General features: G+C 48.1%; 9 protein-coding genes across 9 annotated transcripts; 4 read left to right on the top strand and 5 right to left on the bottom strand.

The window, feature by feature from the left end:
- Positions 1–115: 115 nt before the first annotated feature.
- On the bottom strand, positions 116–541 carry PGRI_080630 (elongin C; the record flags this gene model as incomplete). The annotated part of the gene is made up of 2 exons (XM_040795777.1): positions 116–369; positions 421–541. The coding sequence occupies 2 exons, from the start codon at positions 539–541 to the stop codon at positions 116–118; spliced, it is 375 nt and encodes a 124-aa protein (XP_040651342.1).
- A 364-nt stretch (positions 542–905) lies between these two features.
- Positions 906–1,851, top strand: PGRI_080620 (SDR family NAD(P)-dependent oxidoreductase; the record flags this gene model as incomplete). The annotated part of the gene is made up of 3 exons (XM_040795776.1): positions 906–1,196; positions 1,245–1,638; positions 1,694–1,851. The coding sequence occupies 3 exons, from the start codon at positions 906–908 to the stop codon at positions 1,849–1,851; spliced, it is 843 nt and encodes a 280-aa protein (XP_040651341.1).
- Positions 1,852–1,992: 141 nt separating this feature from the next.
- Positions 1,993–4,009, bottom strand: PGRI_080610 (uncharacterized protein; the record flags this gene model as incomplete). The annotated part of the gene is made up of 2 exons (XM_040795775.1): positions 1,993–3,044; positions 3,094–4,009. The coding sequence occupies 2 exons, from the start codon at positions 4,007–4,009 to the stop codon at positions 1,993–1,995; spliced, it is 1,968 nt and encodes a 655-aa protein (XP_040651340.1).
- Positions 4,010–4,605: 596 nt separating this feature from the next.
- PGRI_080600 (E1 ubiquitin-activating protein ubaB) lies at positions 4,606–7,071 on the bottom strand (the record flags this gene model as incomplete). The annotated part of the gene is made up of 10 exons (XM_040795774.1): positions 4,606–4,885; positions 4,939–5,279; positions 5,339–5,451; positions 5,511–5,689; positions 5,743–6,022; positions 6,073–6,137; positions 6,188–6,312; positions 6,378–6,614; positions 6,672–6,923; positions 7,012–7,071. The coding sequence occupies 10 exons, from the start codon at positions 7,069–7,071 to the stop codon at positions 4,606–4,608; spliced, it is 1,932 nt and encodes a 643-aa protein (XP_040651339.1).
- Positions 7,072–8,013: 942 nt separating this feature from the next.
- PGRI_080590 (queuosine 5'-phosphate N-glycosylase/hydrolase) lies at positions 8,014–9,447 on the top strand (the record flags this gene model as incomplete). Its single annotated transcript, XM_040795773.1, has 4 exons — positions 8,014–8,482; positions 8,541–8,695; positions 8,746–8,977; positions 9,035–9,447. The coding sequence occupies 4 exons, from the start codon at positions 8,014–8,016 to the stop codon at positions 9,445–9,447; spliced, it is 1,269 nt and encodes a 422-aa protein (XP_040651338.1).
- Positions 9,448–9,694: 247 nt separating this feature from the next.
- On the bottom strand, positions 9,695–11,134 carry PGRI_080580 (uncharacterized protein; the record flags this gene model as incomplete). The annotated part of the gene is made up of 2 exons (XM_040795772.1): positions 9,695–10,868; positions 10,950–11,134. 2 exons carry the CDS (start codon positions 11,132–11,134, stop codon positions 9,695–9,697), a joined length of 1,359 nt encoding a protein of 452 aa, XP_040651337.1.
- A 225-nt stretch (positions 11,135–11,359) lies between these two features.
- cyp5 (uncharacterized protein) lies at positions 11,360–12,171 on the top strand (the record flags this gene model as incomplete). Its single annotated transcript, XM_040795771.1, has 2 exons — positions 11,360–11,474; positions 11,546–12,171. 2 exons carry the CDS (start codon positions 11,360–11,362, stop codon positions 12,169–12,171), a joined length of 741 nt encoding a protein of 246 aa, XP_040651336.1.
- A 489-nt stretch (positions 12,172–12,660) lies between these two features.
- On the bottom strand, positions 12,661–16,560 carry PGRI_080560 (Glycosyl transferase, family 1; the record flags this gene model as incomplete). Its single annotated transcript, XM_040795770.1, has 1 exon — positions 12,661–16,560. One exon carries the CDS (start codon positions 16,558–16,560, stop codon positions 12,661–12,663), a length of 3,900 nt encoding a protein of 1,299 aa, XP_040651335.1.
- Positions 16,561–19,121: 2,561 nt separating this feature from the next.
- Positions 19,122–21,563, top strand: PGRI_080550 (ABC transporter, integral membrane type 1; the record flags this gene model as incomplete). The annotated part of the gene is made up of 3 exons (XM_040795769.1): positions 19,122–19,175; positions 19,227–20,332; positions 20,393–21,563. The coding sequence occupies 3 exons, from the start codon at positions 19,122–19,124 to the stop codon at positions 21,561–21,563; spliced, it is 2,331 nt and encodes a 776-aa protein (XP_040651334.1).
- Between the last annotated feature and the right edge of the window lie 1,636 nt (positions 21,564–23,199).

Genomic DNA, 23,199 nt, shown 5'->3' with positions numbered 1-23,199 from the left:
TTGCGCCGTGAAACATTTCAAAAATAATGTGCACTGAAAAACAAGAATAGCCCGTACAAGAGGTCTCAGCCAGGGAGGTGATGAGAAACTAAAGGCCAAAGGCACCACACCCAAATCAAGTATCCAAGAAATCAGCTGCCATCAGGAGCTCCAGGCACAACTCAGGTGGGATATCCATGTCCGGCACGTTGACCTGGTCCTTGTGTTTTTCATTGTAGCAGAAGTATTCACAGATCTTTTCGACGACGATGCCACTGCAAAGAAACAAAGATCCATTAGCAATATTCATCGAAAAGGGGCCATATAAACGTGAGACATGCGAGAATTCTTCTAACACACAGCGACCGGTGAGACCTTCGGGGAATTTGCCTGTAGGTGGTTAGCATAGCCTGTGCAACAATGGATCTCGAGTCCTCGTACTCGAAGGGTCCAACATGCGCCGGATAGTGCCTGAAACACAAGCTGCGCTGCGGGGGATAATAAATTCAAACCCGTCATTTGAGACTATAGTCACAAACTTGGAATCCGTAGATGGAGCCATGATGAAGCACGCGTTGTCGTGCAGTAGGAAAGTGAGGTGGAGCGAAAGAGCCTTCTGAGGTTGGCGTGTTGGTCCGTGCTGAAGCTGCCAATGACGCACCCGATCCTCCCGATATCGCGTTTTGTTTGAAGGTCAGACAGCTAAGAACAATATGGGCAATTTGAGAGTTCCTCTATATCACTTGCGAGTACAAAGCCTGTTTTTTCGAGACTTATTAAGACAGACCAATTTACGCAATGTAGGCTACGTCAACAGCCAAGTATCAAGTCATTTGGGATTTACAAAGCGATCATACTCATCACTGCCAAATGAGAACAACCACATTTCATTTCAGCCGGGGAACCGACTTGCCGGCCGAAAATGCATGGTCACCGGCGGGACATCCGGAATTGGCTTTGCTATTGCCGAACGATTTCTACAAGAAGGCGCATCGACCATAGTCCTCGTTGGCCGGTCTCAAACACGCCTAGAGGAAGCAGCCGCAAAGCTTGTCTCCCTCCGAGTTATACCACCAGATCTTGGTGAAAGCAGTAATGAAATTGCAACTCGCACCCCAGAGGAAGACAACCAGGAAAGCACGCAAGGAAAAATCCGTCTACTTGTCGGAGATGTATCAGACGCCGGGTCATGGATGCGGGAACTCGAAAAGGAAATGGTAAGCTATCTCGTCGAAGTGAATACACCTATTCTAATCATCATCCAGGCAAATGTCGACATCCTAGTCAACGCGGCAGGAATTTCGATATCAAACATTCTGCCAAGATCCGAGCTGGAAGATATCTCCACCATTCTACGTACTAATCTCGAAGGCGCGATTCTCACTTCACGCGCATTCATGCGTGCCTCTATCCGGAGCCGGATGCGGAACCGGAGTGATGGGGCTAGTGGGAGCAAAGTCCCCTCGAAATGCATTATTAACGTCTCCTCTCTACTCGCGCTCAAGGGCGGAACTGGCGCTGTTCCATATGCTGCCTCCAAAGCCGGCCTTCTTGGCCTGACACGATCATTGGCTGCTGAGGCATCGGCTTCGATGAAGGATATTGTCATTCGGTCGAATGCTATTGTGCCGGGGTATATTGATACACCCATGGTTGCAGGTATGTTGGCTTACGAATTCTATATTTGTTCGTGCATCCACTGATCTCGAGATAGACTTCACACCCGGAGAAACAAGCAGGCTTAAGGATCTTATTCCTCTTCATCGATTTGGAGATCCACGCGAGATTGCCGATGCAGCTGTGTTCTTGGCGGGGAATGAATATGCCAACAATTGTGTGCTCAATCTCGATGGAGGGCTGAGTGCCGTTTGATCCAAGTGAAACATGTAATAGCAATAAAAATTGTATTTGTAAAAAGCCTCTGCACTACAATATCGGGACATGGATTGTTCACTAATACTGGTTCTTTGAATATGTGCATACTATAGATCAACCTCCTATATGTCCCAACACTCAAGCAGCAGTAACAAATGCTTCATCTACAATCAAACCAGTCGATCCGCCATTAATCTTGACAAACGCAGTGGTGACTCTGCCACTTTGTGTCGCAGATTTCAAAGTAACAGATTCTCCATCCACCGCAGCAGTCGAAGCACTATCCGAAAAAGCGATTTCCAGAATTTGCCACTCCCCTTGTCTATAGGGCGTAGCACCAGCAAACTTCACAGTAGCAGACTTCGAAACCCCCTGGATTTCCACCGATGGCAATGTGCCAGTCCCGGTCGGAGTCCAAATCCTCAAATTGAGGCGGAACGGAACAGTGAGCGAGATAGGTCTGGTTATCGAAACACCAGAAGCGAGTGAAAGCGATTTACCTAGTCCGCCGGATGGGTCTGCCACAATGGAGGTAGTTCCTGCAGTGGTCCATCCCGATAAACTCGAGTCATCAAAACGACTAATCCATGTCGGAGCCTTTGTTCCAGCACCAGAGTAGAATCCGCGATTCGCGTGCGCGCTTGTGGGGTTATTGAAGAAATCAACGTCTGCATCACCCAATACATCGGTTGCAGAATCCAAGGTAGGATAACCAGCCAAGAGCAGATACGCCTTGGGATCCCTCAATCCAGGAGCGGCTAGACCTTGGGCTTCAGTGAGGGAATTGGTGGCCTTGGGGTACGTGTTGATGGAGCCTTGGAATGCATTGTTGTTGACAGTGAACTTAGTATCACTCAACTCCCACTTAGCCGCACCAGATCCCTCTTTTTTGAAGATGTTGTTGGTAAGTTGAACATCGAGGGTTGCATCTGTAGTTTCTGTGACGATATAGGGCGAGAGACCATCACCAATATAAACGGTGTTTTTGTAAATTTTTCCACCAACGAGACCTCCGTCGCAAACCTGGAAGATCCTTGCCCGGTCATTGACAGACAGGTTGTATCTGATGGTGAAGTTTCGAGATGGTTTATCGTAAGGGCAGAACAGGAAAAATCCACCCTCATTGTCGTGGGATACATTGTATTCGAAAAGAGTACCCGAGGTCGAATGATCCACATCATAGGCCATTCCTGATCTCAATTAGCTTGACCCAGTCAAAAATGAGATTAGAGCGCATACCATCAAGTGTAGACTTGCCACCTGATACGGTGTTATATCGGAAGACAGACCCAACACTATTTGCGGTCCATAATCCCGCGTTGTAGGACTCGGAGCGCCGATTGAAACCAACGAGAGTGTTGGTAAGGACTTTAGCATCATTATTTCCCGTGATGACGATTCCATCTCCGCCAATATCGTACAGACGATTCCGTTGAATAACCAATCCAGAGGACGCCGCCCATGGCTTGAGACACAGAGTATTCCAGAAAGCAGCAAGCTCCTCTCTCTGGCACCAGTTACTCCAGGTGTAGATTCCCTGCCGATCCACGGAGCGGATCTCATTATCTTGGATCAAGAGGCCATCAAAATAGGTTGGGGTCTTTGAGCCAGCGGCCTCAATCACAATGCCACCGGAAGCATTCGCGTACTTCCCCGTAGCAATGCCGGTGGTTGTGGTTGAGGGCATCCAGCCTCGTACATCGTGAATGTAGAGACGTTGTAGTGTAATGTCCTGGACTCGACCAGCATCGGCCGCATACACATATACACCACGGCGGGGTGTTTTATTGTCTCCTGGGTTGGTGATGTTGAGATCTTGAACAGTGACAAAGGATGCACCTTGGATCAGGACTGAATTTAAGGTGGTCCCTGCGCCAACCATCGGCTTCGACTGCGAGGCATCTCCATAGGCACTGACAGTGATAACCGATCCTGCAGATCCACTTTTATTAAGCAGTAGCGGACCATCAAAAGAGGTGCCTCGTTTGAGCAGAATGTTATCACCGGGAGAGAGTGACAGATTCGGGATTGAAGCCAAGGTATTATATGGGCTTGATTGAGTGCCATCTCCATTGCTGGTAGCAGAGCCATCAAAATAATAGCTACTGCTTGCCGAGCAAAGTGGAAGGAGTGCGAGATATTGCGTGAGCTTCATGTCGGACACACTCAAAGGAGGATGTTCAAGTATATACAAGTAGTGGATTTAGGTTATTTTTAAATAGCCTACGATGAGATGACGAGCTAGTAATGGAAGATTACGTTCTTTGCTACATTGGGGTACTAATTTATATAGATTGTGTACGAAGTAGATCAATCTATTTTTTTTATACTTCCATCGAGCCGATACCCGTGTCTCCACGTGTTTCTCCGCAAAGGTTATAAGATCTACGGGGCATTGCACAATATATGACGTGCTGTCGGATCTCGCTTCGAGTTAACCGACCCGTATAGCCCCAAGTTTGCCTACAGCAAGTCGTACTGTTATTCTCGGTCATATTCTACTAAGGAAAATAGTTGATATCGATCCCCATGTATTATCATGTCCATATCCAAAGCATGTCAACCTAGGTGTTTGAACTTCTATCCCAAGGTTGACTGAAAACAGGTTCGCCTTTATGCCATATGATACAGAACTGGAGGAAATGTAAAAAAAAGTCATCTGAAATCATGATATCAATGATATCAAGATAAACGCCTGTGGCGGTTGGTAGTAATACCTTGAGATACCATGAGAAAGCCTGTTTTCAGCATTTAATCGTCGATCGTGATTGCACCACCCTCATCATCGTCAAGAACGATTGCTTCGATGCTCTTTGGGTCAGGAATGGGTGCACTGGCGAGCCGTTTGGCATCGTGGCTGCTGAGCTCAAGTTCGTCACTTGATCCCTCACGCTTGCGCTTCCCAATCACAGTTGCATCACCGTTTGCTGCAAGATCAGGGGAAGGCTGCGCAGGCTTCGCGGGCTTTAGGGGTATTTCGACCATCTTCTGCATCGTTGCAGGCTTGGATTCCTTAGAAGATGGTTCATCTCTGCAAATCAGTCAGTTAATATTGCCCAGTATTCTTAAAAGGACAACGCGTACCGTGCCACGATCACTAGCTCGAGATTAACTCGCGTGTCTGGTTCATTGTCGTCCTTTACCGTTATAAAGCTCTCATTCTTAATGCCAAGGTCGGACAACTTTTCCGTCAAATTATCGGTGAAGTCGGGGTCGTAAATTAGTTGACTGCCAAAAGCAACGGAAACCTCTTCGTCATAACCAAGCTCCATCTGGAGAACGCCTTTGACGATGTGTTCAAGGGTTGCGACCTCAGAGTCGACTTCGACCCGAGCCACCACAGGGGAACAGACCGCACAATCGGGGTTTGGGGGGTTTAGTGAGTCCGAATTGATCACACGAGCACCGGATCTCTCTAGGAAGATCTTTCAGAGCGAGGGCTTGTTAGCTTTGGCATTCATGAGCATCCTTGTTCAATATTTACCATTTTGGCTTGCATCAAGTTGTTTTGAAACACCTTCATTGACTGAAGAACACATAGTCCAGCCGTCATCGCATTCGTGGTTGCGATTGCAGGAATGATATTGCCCGCCATCTCTGGAGAAACTTTGTCAACAGATCGTCTTGAAGAGTACATCCTTATTTGATAAACTCACGCTTAACATCGAATTTGGATTTGAGTCCAACGTGGAAAATAGCAGCTCGTAGATTAGCTGTGGCGGTAACGAAGTCCAGAGTGTCCACGTCATCTTTATCGAATGTCAGGATTGGAGAGTCTTGATCTGGGGGGTTATTTTCTTGGAGTTGCTTCAGACGATGGGTCAACCGGTTCAAGCTGTGGCATGTTAGTTTATCGAACGTATGCTGTCTGCGACAGACAGTTCCTACCTATCCTTGAAAACACTGAAATTCTCCGCCAATGTCCACACTTTCTGGTCATCCGTGGAGATTGTCGAGGGAATCGAAGCGGATTCTTCTTCGAGTTGAGCAAAGTCAAGGGGTTCTGGTTGCTTCGCTTCCTTCCACATCTCCTTCATGCCCTGCAATCGTATTATGTCCTTTCGAAAAACTTTATCAAAGACCTTCTGGTAGGATTCCTCGGTGCCAATCGATTGTTGTAACTCTTTGAGCTCCAGTGCTTCCTTGCGCAGTTCCGCAATTTCATTTGCTAGCCGGGTGTTAGATTCAGCGCCAAGTTATAGGTAAAATTGAACCGACCGTTATCTGCATTTTCTGAGTTGTCGACCTCAGGTGCCTCGTCTTCGCTATTGCCAAAAAGTTCCCTGCTCAAAGGTGAGCACTCAAAGTTGACAAATTGGAAGCCAGATCTTACGGTAATAGGAAGCTCTTCGCCCAAACGATGCAATGAATCGGCTGACTGGGGTTGCTGCGGATCGTACACACAGGGAACGACTTAGGGGTTTGTTTCGGGGTGCAATCGTAGCACTCTGTTTTCGACTAGTACAATGCGGAAGTCAATATACGTTCAATGTGTAGACCGAGGCATCACATTTGCTGCCTACCTTCTGAATAACCTGAACCTGGCCATTGAAGCCTGTAGTTCCACTTTCGATCAAGGGTACATTGGCTGCAAGGCACATCTTGTTCACGTGTCGTCTAGCGGCGATGTTGTCCAACGCATTGAATACGACATTGAAGGACTCAAACCACGAGATGTTAAACTGAGCATCCATAATGTTCGCATGGTAGGCCTCGAGCTTCGCGTCAGACCGGAACTTTTGCGCAACCTCCTTGGCAACCTAGATGAAAGTGTCCATGTCTTAGTATTTCATATCGTCTATCGCTAAACAGCTCACACAATGCGAATGCGCGGCGCTCGACTCGGGGGATTCGTAAGAGAGCGGCGCAAGCGCGCGGGGTGGGTCGGTTGGACGTACTAGGGCCTTTGATTTCTTGATATGCTCATGTCGAAAAAGGAACTGACGGTTCAGATTGCTCAAATCAATGGTATCGAGGTCGATGATATGGATTTCGCCGAACCCGGTGAGGACGAGGTTTTTCAGTAGCTCGCAGCCGATACCGCCTGCGCCGACGAGAAGAACGCGTGACTATACGTGATGAGAGAAATGTCAGAATAGATTTCCAGGCCAGCGTCACTTGGATGCCAGGATTGCACGTCAACAGGGCTGTCCTTACCTCTTTGAGGGAGCGGGTGAGGTCCGCTCCGAGGGAGCGCTTAAGAGAGCTATCCCGCATGGCGGGAAGTAGATGATGATCGCAGGTATTGTAGTGTTGTGGTGTTGTAGTTTCTGTAGTGATGTGTATGAAATGAATTGCGCAAGGGGGAAAAGGACAAAGAAGGGGGACAAATGTAAAGTAAGTGAAAGAAACAAGTGTTGAGCCGGAAACAGTGACCGTTTGGCGATGACGGCACTTTGCGAGCCTCACACGTGGGTTTCCACTTACTTTGTCTTCACTTTGCACTTTATACTCCTTTTATATATTTTTTTTGGTGTTTAAGAATAAAATACATATGTATACACCCCTTGGCTGATATAATGACCGTTTTAATCTTTTTTGTGTCTTTGCTATTTATGCGGCAATATACAGGGCGCATATGCACCCTGATAGCCTTGTTCTACACTAGATGAGCTTGGATTTGATCGCAAAATAAAATAGCTAAACATATAGTTTCATAGTGATAATGCTAACTATCCATACATGTTTATTCTTATATCAGGTACCAGGTACTCTAGACCTGCAGACCCTGTGTTACTATAAACCATAACGTACAGACCTCTCTTGTACTTATGACGAACACCAGCAGTAGATACTAGTCAATATCACTAGTCTACACCATGACAGCGCATATCTAAGATCTTTTCAGACACAATATGAGCATAAAGGGCTGCAACTAGCCCTGGAGTTATTGTGCCTGCTTACATAACCGGTGACTCTATCCAGAGGCTATCGGATCGAAATCTCGGTGTGGCGAGAAAGAAAAAAAGCCCGGCTCTGTTCAAGTAATTTATATCACTTGATTGCAGGCTCAAAAAGATTCGAATAGTCGGGGTGGGATATCTGCCAGGTCTAGCTTCTCGCCACAGGAGTCCTGTATCAAACGAGATACCCCTGACTCCATATCTTCCAATTTGTCCATTTGTTTTTCAATCAAGATAAACAGCAAGGAAAAACACCATGCCATCATTAGAACCAATTCCGGCTCAGAAAAATGGTCAAGTCGAGGCAAATTCCGACGATGAAGCCGACCCTGAGTTGGTAGAGCTTCTTCGCCAGCATTTCGGTATGGGCGAAAGACCAAAGGATGCCCCACCAGAGACCAAAGTGCTTGAGGGGGCTCAGTATGTCTTCGACAATGCGATTGATATTGCTGTCAGCCTTGTTCACACCAAAGAGGCTGCCGAGACTATATGGCGTATGATGCAGAAGAAAGAGTATTCAACACACACCTGGTCAGAGCACGAACTGCACCCCAAGACCAAAGATGAAAGCACAGTCGATTTCATCTTTACAATGGACTTGCTGAACTTTAGTTTTTGGTCTGATGAGGTGGAGGAGCCAAAGCGTTTCTGCATTGAGTATCGTGGCAAGCTATGGACTGGTTATTGGAGTCTGGTTGCTGCACTACAAAGAGCTCTTGATGAAGGTCAGTTCCACGATTAAACTCTACTACTGGGATGACGAGTGCTTACTCCCAACTTCAGATATTCCAATCACAACACCCGACTTCTGGGTGGACGAAGAGAGGTGCACAGACGAGCTACTCAGACATGTATTCCGATCCGCAACAGACGGAGAGATTCCCATGTTCAAAGAACGAGTGCAGTGTCTACGGGAAGCAGGCGAGGTTCTTTGCGAGGTATCATCTCCTCCTACCTTGGCTAAGTGGGTTATACTAACCGGACATAGGAATTCGGCGGTAGCTTCGTCAACTGCATCGATAGTGCCAACCTATCCGCCGCAGGACTGGTCAATATACTTACAGAGAGCTTTTCCTGCTTCCGCGACGAGGCTATCTTCCACGGGAAGAGAGTTCGACTCTACAAACGTGCTCAAATCCTAGTCGCCGATCTCTGGGCCTGTTTTAATGGCGAAGACTTTGGTGAATTCCACGACATTGGCAAGATCACTATGTTTGCAGGTATGTTTTCTGCAATCCCCATCACTTCTTTGAGTCCATCCTAACCCTATATCCTAGACTACCGCATCCCGCAGATGCTACACCAGCTGAACTGTCTTCGGTACGCACCTAAACTGGAAAACCATATCCGCGACTTGAAGCCCATCGAGCCCGGCTCAAACTGGGAGATTGAGCTTCGTGGAACGAGTATCTGGTGTGTTGAATTGATCAAACGAGAGATTGAAAAACAACACCCCGAGGTCAAAATGAACCGCCAAAAGCTTCCTCTTAAGGATATTGACATTGAGAACCACGAAACTGAAGGGTCAGATGAGTCGGATGAGAATATGAAGATTGTAGAGAAACCGCGAAAGACATGTGGCATCAATGCGATCCTTATCGACTTTTTCTTGTACGACACGATGAAGAGCCTGGAGGCAGAGAAAAATGAGACTATTCCTCATCACCGGACAAGGAGCATCTGGTACTGAGATGGGCGGTTATTGGTTTTGGCGTCATTGACAGCGCATGGAGTTGGGTTGCCAAAATGATGACTTGGGACATTGGGTTGCTTTGGAGCAAAGGAGCATACAATCAGTACATAGACACCGTGAAGCTGATCTCTTTTTGGCTTATGGAGGATGAATATAGAAATTACATGTTGAATCATATCTTAGGGTATCAATTAAGTAGTAGGCTGCGTCCCCTTTTGAATAATGTCTCATCGCATGACCGCAATCAAGCAGTTGCACCTTCAATGCGGGCCATGATATCCGCTTTCCAATTCACATAATCCTCTTGACGATCATCACTCAGCCAGTCAACTCGATCCTGCATCATTGTCCCCAGACCAGGCAAAAGACCGGCCCGTGGAGCATGATCTGACTCCGAGGCGCGAGCCCCACCCCCAGCCGCTGAGCGTTTAGGCGGCCTAACGCCCCTAAGTGTCGCATCCTCTTCGTCCAGGTCTTGGTAAGACCTGCCTTCCTCATCTTCGCCATAGAGTTGTCCAGCATAGGGGATATTCTCAAACCATTCCTGGCCGTTGGCCCACCCTTGCTCCATGATAAGAGTGATCCATTGGTCAACATCATCGCGATGCCGCCGGTCATTAGCCTTGAGGCCAAGGCTGTTCAATGCCGTCTGGCGCATTTCAATAAAAGTCTTCTTGTCCATCTTCTGCGCTTCGATGTCACCTTCTGCATCTGGGCCAGGGTTACGCCGACGGGCGAGCACAAGGAAGTATACAGCCACAGCCATGGCGTAGACTAATTCTTTGAAATCATCATCCTTATCAGATCCATTGATAGACACAATAGGCTCCAGGAAATCCAAGCTCTCCCGGTCCCATCCTGGTTCGTCGTTGGACATGCTCGACGTAATGTAAAGGACGGTTGACACGCCAGAAAAGATATGCGGAGGTAGGGTCCTCGAGATTGGAGGCCTAGACCAGGTATTTGTGCGGGGGGCAGGCATCGAGAGAATTTTGCATATAGTCCGGATGGCTGTCATTACCCAAGCCGGGGCATCTGGAATGATTGTTGACCCAGTAACATCCTTAGGTCGGGAGTCTGTAGCCTTTCTTGCCGATTTCGAGGGACTTTCCAGTCGGTTTGCCGTGCTCATACTTCGTTTCAAGGGTGTAGACTTCGAAGGCGTATTTTGTAGTCCTCGTGGCGTTGGTGCTACTGCCTTGGAAGGAGTGTTCCTAGCTACCGCGCTCTTCGTCGGCGTGGTCTGCGCTGAACCGGCGCGTGAGGGTGTTCCGGGAGCCGATCCATTTGTTGAGCGCTTGAGACCAGCCGAGCTTGCTGCGAGAGATCGGTCGAGGTATGAATAAAGTTTTTTGTAAATGCGCGGAGGACAGGGCGGATGTCCGAGTAACGGAGGAAGCTTAAGAGTCCGGGTCAACCTATAAAAGTCAGACACAAGCAATTAGCAGCTAACAACCAAGCCAACCATATGAAGACTTAAGTCAGGACCTGTAGCACACCTTTTGCAAGCGATTTCCGCGCAGGCATATGGTCGAGCGATTTCCTCCTCCGGCTTTAAACTGCTTGAGAAGCTCCGGGATTGTGCCACCAGTGACATTGCATAGCTGAGTAGCTCTTGTGGCAGGTCATTGGCATGAGTTGGCACCAATGTGCTCAACGCCTGTTCCACCGGCCGGTTGTTCATTGTTCTTGATGCTGTGGATCAAGGCCTGAGGAAGGACCCAAACAGGTAGGATAGAGCTGTGCTAAGGCGAGACAAGAATAGTTAAGAAGTCAAAAATCAAAACTCGTAGTTCCTGAGAGCCTTTCAGCGTATTTAGATTTCAAATTCAGCAAACTGTGTCTGAATTGAAGGGATCGGACTGACAACCAAACATCTGCAATCGCCCGGCGCATCGATAAGAAAAATATGACTAAGCGCCACAACGGGTCCTGGGCTTGGGGCACGGGGAACCTCAACGCCGCATCTGGTCCTCTTGCACTTCAGTATCACCTCGTAAAACCCCCTCAATATGTCTGTTACAGTAAGTTTACCTGCAAATAAAGCTTTAGGGTCGCTCTGCAGCTCGCAATTCTATGACATGACGCTAACTAGGGCTTCAACAGTTACATACCACACAAGGCGATCTCAAGGTCGAGCTTTTCTGCGAAGCAGTACCCCAAACCGCAGAGAACTTCCTCGCCCTCTGCGCATGCGGCGCATACAATGACACCCCGTTCCACCGCCTCATCCCGGGATTCATGGTCCAGGGCGGAGACATCTCTCTCGGCCCCGCCGCGCATCAAACAAGTACGAAACCAATGCTCGATTTCGAGATTCCGAAAGGCGGCACATCGATCTACCACCCGGCAGCAATGAACCAAGAAATCCACCTCCCGTCTCTACGACACAACGCGCGGGGCATTCTGTCTATGGCATCTCGTCCGGTGAAGGACAGGTCTGCACCCGGCTCTCAGGGCGCAACGGGCGCAACCATCAACGGGAGTCAATTCTTCATTTCGTTCGTACCGGCGCCGCATCTTGATGGTGCCAGTACTGTGTTTGGGAAGGTGTTGAATTTGACCCCCCAAGACGAAGGCGGTGATGTCCTTACCAAACTAGAGAAGGCAAATGTCAAGGTCGACAAGAAAGGGAAAGTCTCTCAGCCGAAGGAGGGCGAGGATTTTGAGCCATTCAAGATCAATAACGTTACTATCCACGCGAACCCGTTTGCAAAGTGAAATTCAGCACTTGGATTCTCTCATGAAAGCTGGATGATATCCCAGGATCGAGCTCCGAGAGCCACGCTCTGGATGAACACAGCTACTACCTTAGCCTGGAGGTGCTCCTGCTATCCTATCTTGTGAAGCCCAAATCCACTCCCTCCCCGGCTATCCGAGCTTGGCTGCTTACTGGTTGTCGCTCTGCTGGCTTTCCCGACCTGTCTTGCCAGAAAAATCATGTGGCACCGCGAAATACAGCACACTATTGAAATTGCTGCCAGAAAGTGGGCCAAGAGGAAGGAATGGCAATTTTGTCTGATGATGAACACTTGCCAGCAAACGCTGGGCGCGCTTAAATCTACTCGGGGGATCTAGAGAATACAGAGAGAGGGGAACTATATCGAGGTATCAAACATATCCAATATTGTCAATTATTACCATAACTCCTGAAATAGATCGCCGAGATCCGAAAGAATATCTAAGTACAAAGCAACTACTGATTAATATTTATAAAGCTCGCATTCCATCCAATTGTGCCCAGCCCTCTCCAAGCCGGAATAAATCCTGCAAATTTTTAACCTGCAGGTCTACTTTTGTCTGATCTGACTGCGCCGCATAATTCAAGAACGATAGAGCCGAACATGACATCATGAACCGAAGGATTTGGAGGCTTGCTGGCGCCGCTGCATTTCCAAGATACGCTTCGATGAAGTCAGTTGTGCTCTCTTGCATCTCCTGTCGCGTAAGACCGTACTGTTCGCCCGTACGTCGCAGCATATGCACAAAATGGCCTAGATCTCGTTCAGGCGCCCCAATTGGTTCGCCATTCTCGTCCAGAGAAGAGTGCAGCGTCGTCGTGTCGATCATCGTGACATGCCCCGTAGCGCGGTCATAGAAGAAATTTCCAGGATGGGCATCCCCGTGCACAACAGTGGTGCGCGGTCGATTAGCAATATCACGCTTGCAGTCTGCAATAAGTTGATTCATTTTCTCAGGGAGCTGGTCGACTTCAAGTCCTGCGGAACGAATAACGTCTTTGTGCAGCAATGCTTGCTGGACTCGTTTTGTTGCCGCGTTGAAATACCACTCGAGATACTCTGTGCCTGGTCGCCCTTCGACACTATGAGTGTGTAACCTGGCCAAGGTACGTGCAACCGCCTGTACGCTAGCAGTGAAGACGGATAGCATCTCCCTTCTTGCGGGTCCCGGCGGTAGGCGGCCCATCTGCATCATGAGCTGATAAAGGGATACCCCAGGTGCAACTTGATAGGTGACCACGCCGGCTGGCTTGGTATCCCATGTCATCCGCCCAACTGCCAACGGAGCAGCAGTCTTGATGTCACCTTTGGTCTGCAAAAGAAGCCATTCAAGACTTGACAACTCTTCCGTGATCCCGTTGTCCAAGCCGTAGACGAACAGTTTAACCACCGCGACCAGGCGACCTTTAGGATCGTTCGATGTCAACGATATCTCCCCGTTGGCAAATTCATCATTGGCATAAGCAAAGAAGATGATAGCTCCAGAAAAGCCTCCCGGGTGAGTAGAATCTAGACTCCGTAAGTTGACAGGACAGCCCACAGCAGCAGAGACATGCTCTTCTAGCGCCAAAATAGTCGGGGCTATTTCTGGAAGGTTTTGCATGACATCGTCGGCCTGTTTCAAGGTCGGCTTTCCACTCCGGTTTCGCGTTCGTGCCGCTCGGCGCATTGACGACACCACGCTCATCCCAAGCGATGGACGAGGCCATGATGAATATGCGGGCGCAATGCTGCCATGCGCCATCTGCACTGTATCCCCTTCACCTTCCATTGCGGAGCGAAGCAGAGCCTTGGCTGCATGTTTCCACGAATACCCTCGCATGATTCGCTGTAGAGAACGAGCATGTCGTCTCGTTTGCTCTGGGTAACATCTCACTTGGTCGATCCGGTGAGCCCAGACGGCTACGCGCTGGCTTGTCGGTGAAGGAACAATTCCATATGTACTCTCATCCATCACCACGCATGCCTGACCAATATCTGGTGGAATACGACTGCGATCAAGTGCAAGCTGGCCCGCGCCGCTTTCCTGCGTCACTAGGATAGGAACACCCAGCCCGGCGACTTCGGTAAAGATCATCCCGAACCCTTCGTGCATTGAGGGCATTATGACCAGGTCCGCGGTACAGTAGAACCGTGAGACGGCGCTAGGGTCATCAGAGAAAGGATGCATCCTTACGAGCCCTGGCATGCCTGTCATCTCATCGACGACGTGTTGCCAGCGCTCCACGTCTTCTGCCGGTACTCCTAGTACGTCTAGGGAGATATCATTGCCGGAGAGGGCAATCTTGCGCACAGCATATACAGCGTCGTCTAAGCCTTTGGCGGGATCATCTGCTCGACCAGCGAGGAGTACCCGTAATAAATCGTTCGGCTGTCGATTTTGCGTGCAAGAATCACCCGTGCGTACGCCTGGAACCAGCTCATGAAAGCGAGGTCCCATCATGTTTGATCGTGGGCGATTGCATTGGCCCATCCACTCGCGTTCACGTGCTTCAGTTGTGAGTACAGGCCCGACTCCAACGGCTAGATCTGCTTTGGGGAGAATTCTCTCGTCGAGCATTGCCAGCCGAGCGGCTTCAACATAGCCTAGCTCGCGTGTTTGTCCGTACCACCTCCACGCAACGTCGGACTTGCGCAGAGCACTGGTATGGGTGATGAGCGCAAGTTTAGCTGTGGGATACCATCTCTCGCGGATCAATGAAGCTGCGGTGCTAGAGTATCGCGAGTGACCAATGACGAGATTGAACGGGTATGGATGTTGGTCGTCAGGAATCGGCAGGTTATAATCCCCTGGCTGATGTACCTTCGCCACATGGTAGAGCAAGGCACTTGGGTCGTCTCCTCTGGAGGGAATGCAGACCACTTTAGCCCGACCATGCCCCAACGATGCCAATGTGTTTTTGACTTCATTCTCAGGCTCTACCATAAACAGGGTAACAGATGCACTGGGAATCTCCGACATGGCTTTGACTAGTTCTTGATTCAACAGAGGCAGACCTCCTTTACCAGGCCCGCTGGCATTGGCAACGACGAGCACTCTCCAGGGTTGAACCCTTTCGGGCGAGATACTGACGAGACGTTCCCATTCAAATTTAACCTTTTCACTGAGCTGGACAGCCTTATTTTCATCGCATGATGCATCCTGCTTGTCCACGGCAGACCATAGCCGAGATAGCTGCGTGCGTGTTTTGAACAACCGGGCTAGCCCTTCGTTGATCGGTATACCCTGTTCCTGGTATGCTTTCCAGAACTCGCCCTGAACCTTGCCAATATCAGTTTCACTCATTCCGAAATCCCCTGCGTACTTTCGCAACCGCTCGTGAAACCCAGCCGCATCCATTTCTGCTGGCCCAATAGGTCGACCGCTTGCATCCATCGAGCGAGTCAGTCCGCCGTAGTCGATCATGGTGATACCTTGAACGGGGTCCCAGAAGAAATTTCCTGGTGAGGCATCACCGTGCAGTAGTGATGCTACACCTTCTTCCCGCGAATAATCAATCGCACGGTCGACCAATAAGGCGAGTTGCTGTATTTGATCAGATCCGATAGCGCGTTCGTACTGTGGTCGTGATGGGCCCTGAATCTCCTGGACCCAACTTTGTAGCTTGTCACGGAGTCTGTCGACAACAGACTCGCTGGCGCTGCTCCATTCGGACTTTTCCCGGTGCAGCTTGGCCAGTGTTAATGCCACACCCTTGACGGCAGAAATCAAGTCGGCCATCAGTCCATTGAATTGACAGTCCAAGAGCTCAGCGGTGGTGATATTAGATGATTGGGTTTGGTGTGTTTTATAATTGATTGAGATCCCGTGGAGCGCGCCGCGAATTATATCATTCATCATTTCTTTTGTTTCGTCGGGACATGGTTGCTTTGCAATCAATCGGAGAGTGGAGACCCGACCAATGTCACGGATGATTGTGTTGATTGCCTTACCTGCTGCAAGCTGGTAGACAATCACTCCCATAGGCTCCGAGGTATTTTCATCGCGCGTCCTTCCCACTCCAAGCGGCCGAGCAGCAGACGGTGGATCTGAAAGAGAGAGCAGCCTTCGGTATGCAACGAGTTCTTCGAAGAAGTCCTTATGACATGCTGGCGGATATACTTTTGTGACGGCGACAGTTTTTTCTGGGTGGGTACTGTCGCGAACGAAATAGATGGAACAGCCGGATTGGCCTTCTGCTCCAGATGCTTGAAGACGATGTAGCTGGACGGAGTGACCAAGGACAGATTCAACGATTGCGGTGACCGAGCCGGTCTCGGGTAACGCAGTCAATGTGAAGTTGCCATCGTCTTCTTGTCGAATGGTGAGCTTGTCGAGAGTGGTTGGCAAGGCACCCTCGTCAAGTCTAGCGCACTCTAAGGCGGCCATTCTATTAGAGTAGAAAGTTTGAATGGAAAGACAAAACACAAAAAAAAAGAGGATCTCAAGGTATTATTCAGTCTCATTCGACTGTAATGGGCAAAAAAAGAGGATGTCTCTCAACTCAAGCTCAAAATACGCGGACCAGACTACAGGATCGACATAATACTAGGGTCTTTCCTCAGCCGTGCCACCTTATGCAACATATGGTGGATCTCAGTGTGACTGGGCCGAACTTCAGCAGGGAGGATATGCTGCCTGCATCGTGCCCTCGCGCTCAGGTGGGGACGCTTCACATATTTGGCACCTATTGGGGTAATACCCCGTACATACGCATATGTATTGAGCCACTAGCATGTCCTGCATCTTTTGTGGCTAAATATACAGGCGCATGCGGTTAAGTCCGTCTTTCCATAGCCCCATGCAGGCTAGGTCTGTCCCAATGGCTGAGAGCGTAAGAAGTTACATATCACACGTCAGGTACTGGTGACGTTATTGGGCGCTCAAATGGTTAATTTGACGGAGATGAATAACTAATAGGGGGTATCGAGTAGGTATGCAGTATTTTCGATGGGTACAGCTACAGTATCAATTGACAAATCCAGCTAGCCACCAAATGACAGGATTCTTAGGCTGAACGCGTACCCAAGCCAACATAACCAAGTGACAAGCTGATGTGTATTTTGGTCGATAGCGTGGAGCTTATAAGTTACTATTGTATTGAGAAGAACTGTGGAGTTGGGAGGAGCAAATCGGGATTGACCTCGGGAAGTGCATGAACTGTCCGATCTAGTTAGACTCAAAAAAAAACTTGGAAGAGGCCCACCTAGAACCATGGTTCTTCCAACCTTCCTTGCGAACCTACTTCATTTAACTCATCATGTCCCAAGGTTACCTAGGTAACCTTAAACCTTCCAAGGAAGGTACATATGTTGTATAGGTAAATTCATGACTTATTGTAGATCAATTGGCTCGTTGACAAATTTTACATTGCACAAATAGAAGGATAGGCTATTTTCTAACCACACTCCGTACTGCAAGGTCATATGGGATGTGACAGGTGGCGGGGTATTTTCCGGTATGGACTCTGTAAGTACAGAGTAAAGAAGTATAATTGTCATGCCAGAAATATACATGTCCATTATTGACAATTGGGCAATTTCTCACGCGAGCTCGTATAATAATTGCGTTTTGAGAACGTATATGCATTTACTGCAACGAATAATATAATGACACGGAGTCCACCATTAGGTAGGCTTAGGCAGACAAGCCAAACAAAAAGCAAGGGAGAATAGTACTGAACTGGAATTAAATCCCCTATATTTTCAACCTGGCTACGGTAATATAAACATAGCCCGTCCATAGTGCGGTAATATGTTAGATCGTTACAGATAAAGGACGGTGGATACATATGATGCTCGTTCAATTCTGTTAGAGCCAGGTCATCTCATGGGTCTATACTCGGAGTACTCCACATACATCGCACTATCAGAATGTGGCAAAATTATCGTTATGAAATTGTACCCGCTGGGAAAAGAGCATAACTAGGTTCTTCAAGCCATTGCACAGAAATCGAAGTGGGCTTTGATGGCAGCATGGGCTAGCGACACTATATCTAGTGAATCCATCTCTCATTCTCTCTCTCTCTTTATGATTTGGTTAAATTTACGACTTCACCTTTATTCTTACTTGTCACACGGCGCGCATATTCAAAATAAAGATAAAGTTGAATGGCTGGGCCAAACCAGTGGGTCCTGATGCTGATCCGCCGAGTATCTCCGTGCAGAACTCCATCATTGAGCGCAACCTTAGGAAGATCTCGAGATTAGGAAGTAAGGTGTGATTTGTATTTAAGGTCTGGACCTTTAATTTGAACCTAAGGACCGAGTACAAGCCAAGCATGCCTACTCCGTACCGAAAGTCTCAACTACAACATACAGAGTAACAAGGCCCGAGACTAGTGACCTTGGCACGATCGGTCTGACATCGATGTGCAACACAACTTGGAAGCTGAAAAATTACTAGCCAATACAGTGGCGTTACTAGCCTTCATCCGGTGCTCCACTGATAGACAACATCGTCACGATTGGAATCTGGGCACACGACAGCTCAATTGTGAACTTTCAGCTTTCAATCTCACATCCAACACCCCACATGCGAAGACAAGGACATACCTCCTCCGGGTAATTCCCATTCTTCCTGTCTCAATTGCCCGGTCAAAGCCAACTTGATCCAGAGTCTCCGATCATCAAGAGCTTGTGGCCATGGATTCGGCTATCGCTGCTCATGAATTGCTCCAATACCTTCGCTTTGGATACCCTCCGCTTCTGCTGGCAATTCTCTTGGTTGTATTCTTGTTACATTCATCCAAAGTAGCGAAAAAGAATGCTGGTCGAAATACAGAAGTGCAGTATGGCCCCGGTGGGAAACCACTGCCCAGGCGAACCCGGATCATGATGGCAGTGGCCAGGGACTTGCCCGCGGAGCTTGCGCTGAATAGATCCAAACGCTGGTTTGTTTGGTTATGTCTTTGTGTGTTGGCGACCTATATTGCAGAGGCGACAATTCACATGACCCATGCCATAACCTCAACAGAACAATGGTGGTGCGGTCAAGCGGTGGTGGTGAGACTTTGTGTTTCCAAGATTTAAATCAAAGCTAATAAGAAAATCCAGTTCTTTGTCGTTGGGTCTTTCTTCGCTCATACTGTCATCTTCATATCTTTACTCGATACGAACCCTGCACCATCAATCGCGCAATTCATCCCATGGGTCTCGGCCATTCCTTTCGAGCTCGCAGTTCTCTCGATTTCAGTCTCGACCTATTCTCATAATCATCGTGAATCAACAATCGGAGATCCATTCGGTGGAAAATTGCGCACGAAAATCACATTCTGGGAGGCATTGGAGATTACCACGGGTTCTCTGCGGATTTTTGTTCTCGCACTGCTGGTCGCATCTTACATTTTCAAATCTACCCGCAAACATCGCAGTTTCAAGGATACCGAGGATGCCAATGCTGGAGAAACGACCAGCTTGCTTGATTCAAGAGGCAATGCCAACTCGGATGACGGCGATGCCTTGACGGATGGTCAAGAGACCCCTGTAGTAGAAGCATGGGTGCGGCCTTTGACCACCCCTTCCACTAACTGGATGGAATATCTGAGTGGTTATTCTCTATTCTTCCCATACCTGTGGCCTTATAAATCTCTCCGGTTGCAAGTTGTCGTCGTCATCTGCTTTGGTATATTAATTGTGCAGCGAGCGGTCAATATTCTAGTCCCATATCAAGTGGGAGTGATCGCAGACTCATTGTCCTCTAGTGACGGAACCTTACAAGTCCCCTGGATGCCCATCTGTTTGTATATCGTTTACCGTTGGCTTCAAGGCAGCCAAGGTTTCCTTGAGTCCGTTCGGTCGAATCTGTGGATTTCAGTCAGCCAGTATGCATACATGGAGTTGTCAACCGCTGCATTTGAGCACGTTCATAACCTAGGACTGGACTTCCACCTGGGGAAAAAGATGGGCGAGGTCCTCTCTGCTCTCACCAAAGGCAGCTCAATTAACACTTTCCTTGAGCAAGTGACCTTCCAAGTGCTGCCTATGTTCATTGATTTGGCCATCGCTATCGGATACTTCCTAGTCGTATTCGATGCATACTACGCCTTGGCTGTTGCTATTATGACATTCTTCTACCTCTATTCAACTGTCAAAATTGCCTCTTGGAGAGCCAATATGCGACGGCAAATGGTGAACGCTTCTAGGCAAGAAGACGCTGTCAAGTGAGTTTTCTTTTCTTTTTCCTCCTCTATCTGTCCTTTAGGTTTAACTAATATATACAGGAATGATTCTCTCGTGTCCTACGAAACTGTCAAATACTTCAACGCAGAGGAATACGAGTTCAATCGCTATCGAGGTGCAGTCTCGGACTTCCTCCGGGCAGAGTGGCATTCCCTCTTCGCGCAGAATCTGATGAATATTTTCCAAAATGTCATCTTTATGCTCGGTCTACTAATCACCTGTTTCATTTGCGCCTACCAAGTTGCTCGCGGTCAACGTGCAGTCGGCCAGTTCGTGACTCTCCTTACCTATATGGCCCAGCTCCAAGCCCCATTGAACATCTTCGGAACCTTCTACCGATACATTCAATCTGCGTTGATCAATGCAGAACGTCTCCTCGAACTATTCCGCGTCCAGCCATCGGTAGTGGATGAACCGTCCGCAACACCACTAGCAGTTTGTCACGGCCGAATCACATTTGACGATATCCAATTCTCATACGACACACGACGACCTGCTCTCGATGGATTGACCTTTGACTGTAAGCCCGGTACAACTACTGCTCTAGTAGGAGAATCAGGCGGCGGAAAATCGACAATCTTCCGCTTACTCTACCGATTCTACAATCCGACCGGTGGAAGTCTTTCGATTGATGGACACGACACCCGAACCTTGACAATTGACTCGGTTCGAAGACACATTGGCATTGTCCCACAGGACACAGTTCTCTTCAATGAAACATTGATGTACAACCTCAAATACGCGAACCAAGATGCCACCGACGAGGAAGTCTATGAAGCGTGTCGCGCAGCCAGTGTACACGACAAGATCATGGCCTTCCCTGATGGTTACCAAACCAAAGTAGGCGACCGTGGATTACGACTCAGTGGTGGTGAGAAACAGCGGGTTGCTATTGCCCGAACGATTATCAAGAAACCTCAGATCATCTTGCTGGATGAGGCGACGGCTGCATTGGATTCTGAGACCGAGCAGAATATCCAAGAAGCACTATCTGTCTTGTCGCGTGGACGCACTGTGCTTGTGATTGCCCATCGACTGAGCACGATCACCACTGCTGATAATATTGTTGTATTGCACGAAGGTCGTGTCGCCGAAAGTGGGACTCATGAGCAGCTACTGGCTTCTCATGGTCGATATACAAGTATGTGGCAGAAGCAGATTCGTGCGCAGACTGAGTCTGTTGGTTTGGGGGCTTTGTCGGGTAAGGTATAAATTCAGGGGAACTATGTATATAGAGTTGCCTTGTTCTTTTTTTAAGGGAAAAGTTTCATTGTGTATTTCTGGGAAAGTCTCAGGAGATCAATGCTTAATCCTAATGCTTAATGTCTTTTTTCGAATTTGACCGTGATGTTTTAGTCAGATGTTTTACATAGAAAAGTGACTTTTTCCACCTTTTCCGCCGTCGACCTATAGAAATGATACATCTAAAAAGAATGATATTTGAGACAACTAAAGAAACCACCGCGACTACTGAAAAGACATCACAAGGCTTATGCGGCCGACTACTCTTTCCTTGTAGGAATAAGAAAAAAACTCCCTCAGTTCAGTTCGGATTCCTTCGGAGCTGAATGGTGTATCCAATACGACCAATGAATGCATCGTTCCCAAAATGTCTCTTGGTGGCGTAGACCTAAGTCTAAGACCCATATTCAGGGGTGTACGGAGTACTCCGTACTTTGGAGAGTATTTACTTTTGGGGCTTTTGAAGTGGCTTGTAATGAGACAGCTCATCTGTGTAAATATCTCATTGCAGAAGTCTATATGCGTATACTCCGTACTTCGTGTTATGCATATTCTTTTTTACAAGGTCTCAGCCCATTGCCTGTATTGATTAGTATACAAGACAGGATTTAATGAGATCTGCATTCGATTTCCTTAGCGTCAATTAGCTTGAAATGTGGATTTGACAGAATAAAATACGGCGTAATATAATTTCAGGTCGAAATTATTCTATGAATATTCCACTTTCTTTCTCTAATATCATTTTCTAGCCATGGAACGCATTCTGTGGCTAGATAGCCTCCGAGGTATAGCCTCAGCTTTGGTAGTGATACACCATTCAAAGAGCTTCGAGCCCAAGAGTATCACTGGATTTCTGACTAGATCCTACTGGGATGAACCAGCTGAAGAAAACCGTCATATTCTCCAACTCCCACCATTCCGACTTCTCTTCAATGGTCCATCAATGGTTGCTTTATTCATGGTGATATCGGGCTATGCGATCTCTCTCCCCCTTCTCCGCTGTCGGGAGGACATTGGAACAAGTACTTCGACTTACTTTCGTCGATTATGTTCTGCTGCAACTCGTCGAATCTTTCGAATTTATCTACCTTCTCTCGCCATACTATTTGCCAGTCAATTTGTCTACTTTTGCAATTTGTTCCAATGGAAACCGACGGATGACTGGCTAGACGGGCTAAAGCCCTTGACAGCACCATGGGGTCATATCCAATACGTGCTTTCGAGAATAGTGCATTTACTAGATATCAGCAATCATCAAGTCGATATCAATTTCGATCACAACCGACCAGATATGAAAACCATCAACTACCAGCTGTGGACAATGCCAATTGAGTTTCGTGGCTCATGTGCTGTCTACTTGTTACTCTTGACATTTTCATTTTGGAGACCCCAGCCTCGGTATCTGGCATTGGCGGGGGTCGCAATGTACTGGTTCTATATGGGACATTGGGATCTCTTTGCCTTTGTTGCTGGGATTCTTCTTGCAGAGAGACATGTCGCATCAGAGTCTGAACAAGGGGAGATTGCATTATCATGCTCATCTTCACTGGAGATTCAAGAGACCACGAAAACCTGGAACAAAGTCACAAACATCTATCTTCCACGG

This window comes from Penicillium griseofulvum, assembly GCF_001561935.1.
Source record: "Penicillium griseofulvum strain PG3 chromosome Unknown contig_77, whole genome shotgun sequence".
NCBI classification, from domain to species: Eukaryota; Fungi; Ascomycota; class Eurotiomycetes; order Eurotiales; family Aspergillaceae; genus Penicillium; species Penicillium griseofulvum.
This window is presented reverse-complemented; position numbering and strand designations above follow the sequence as displayed.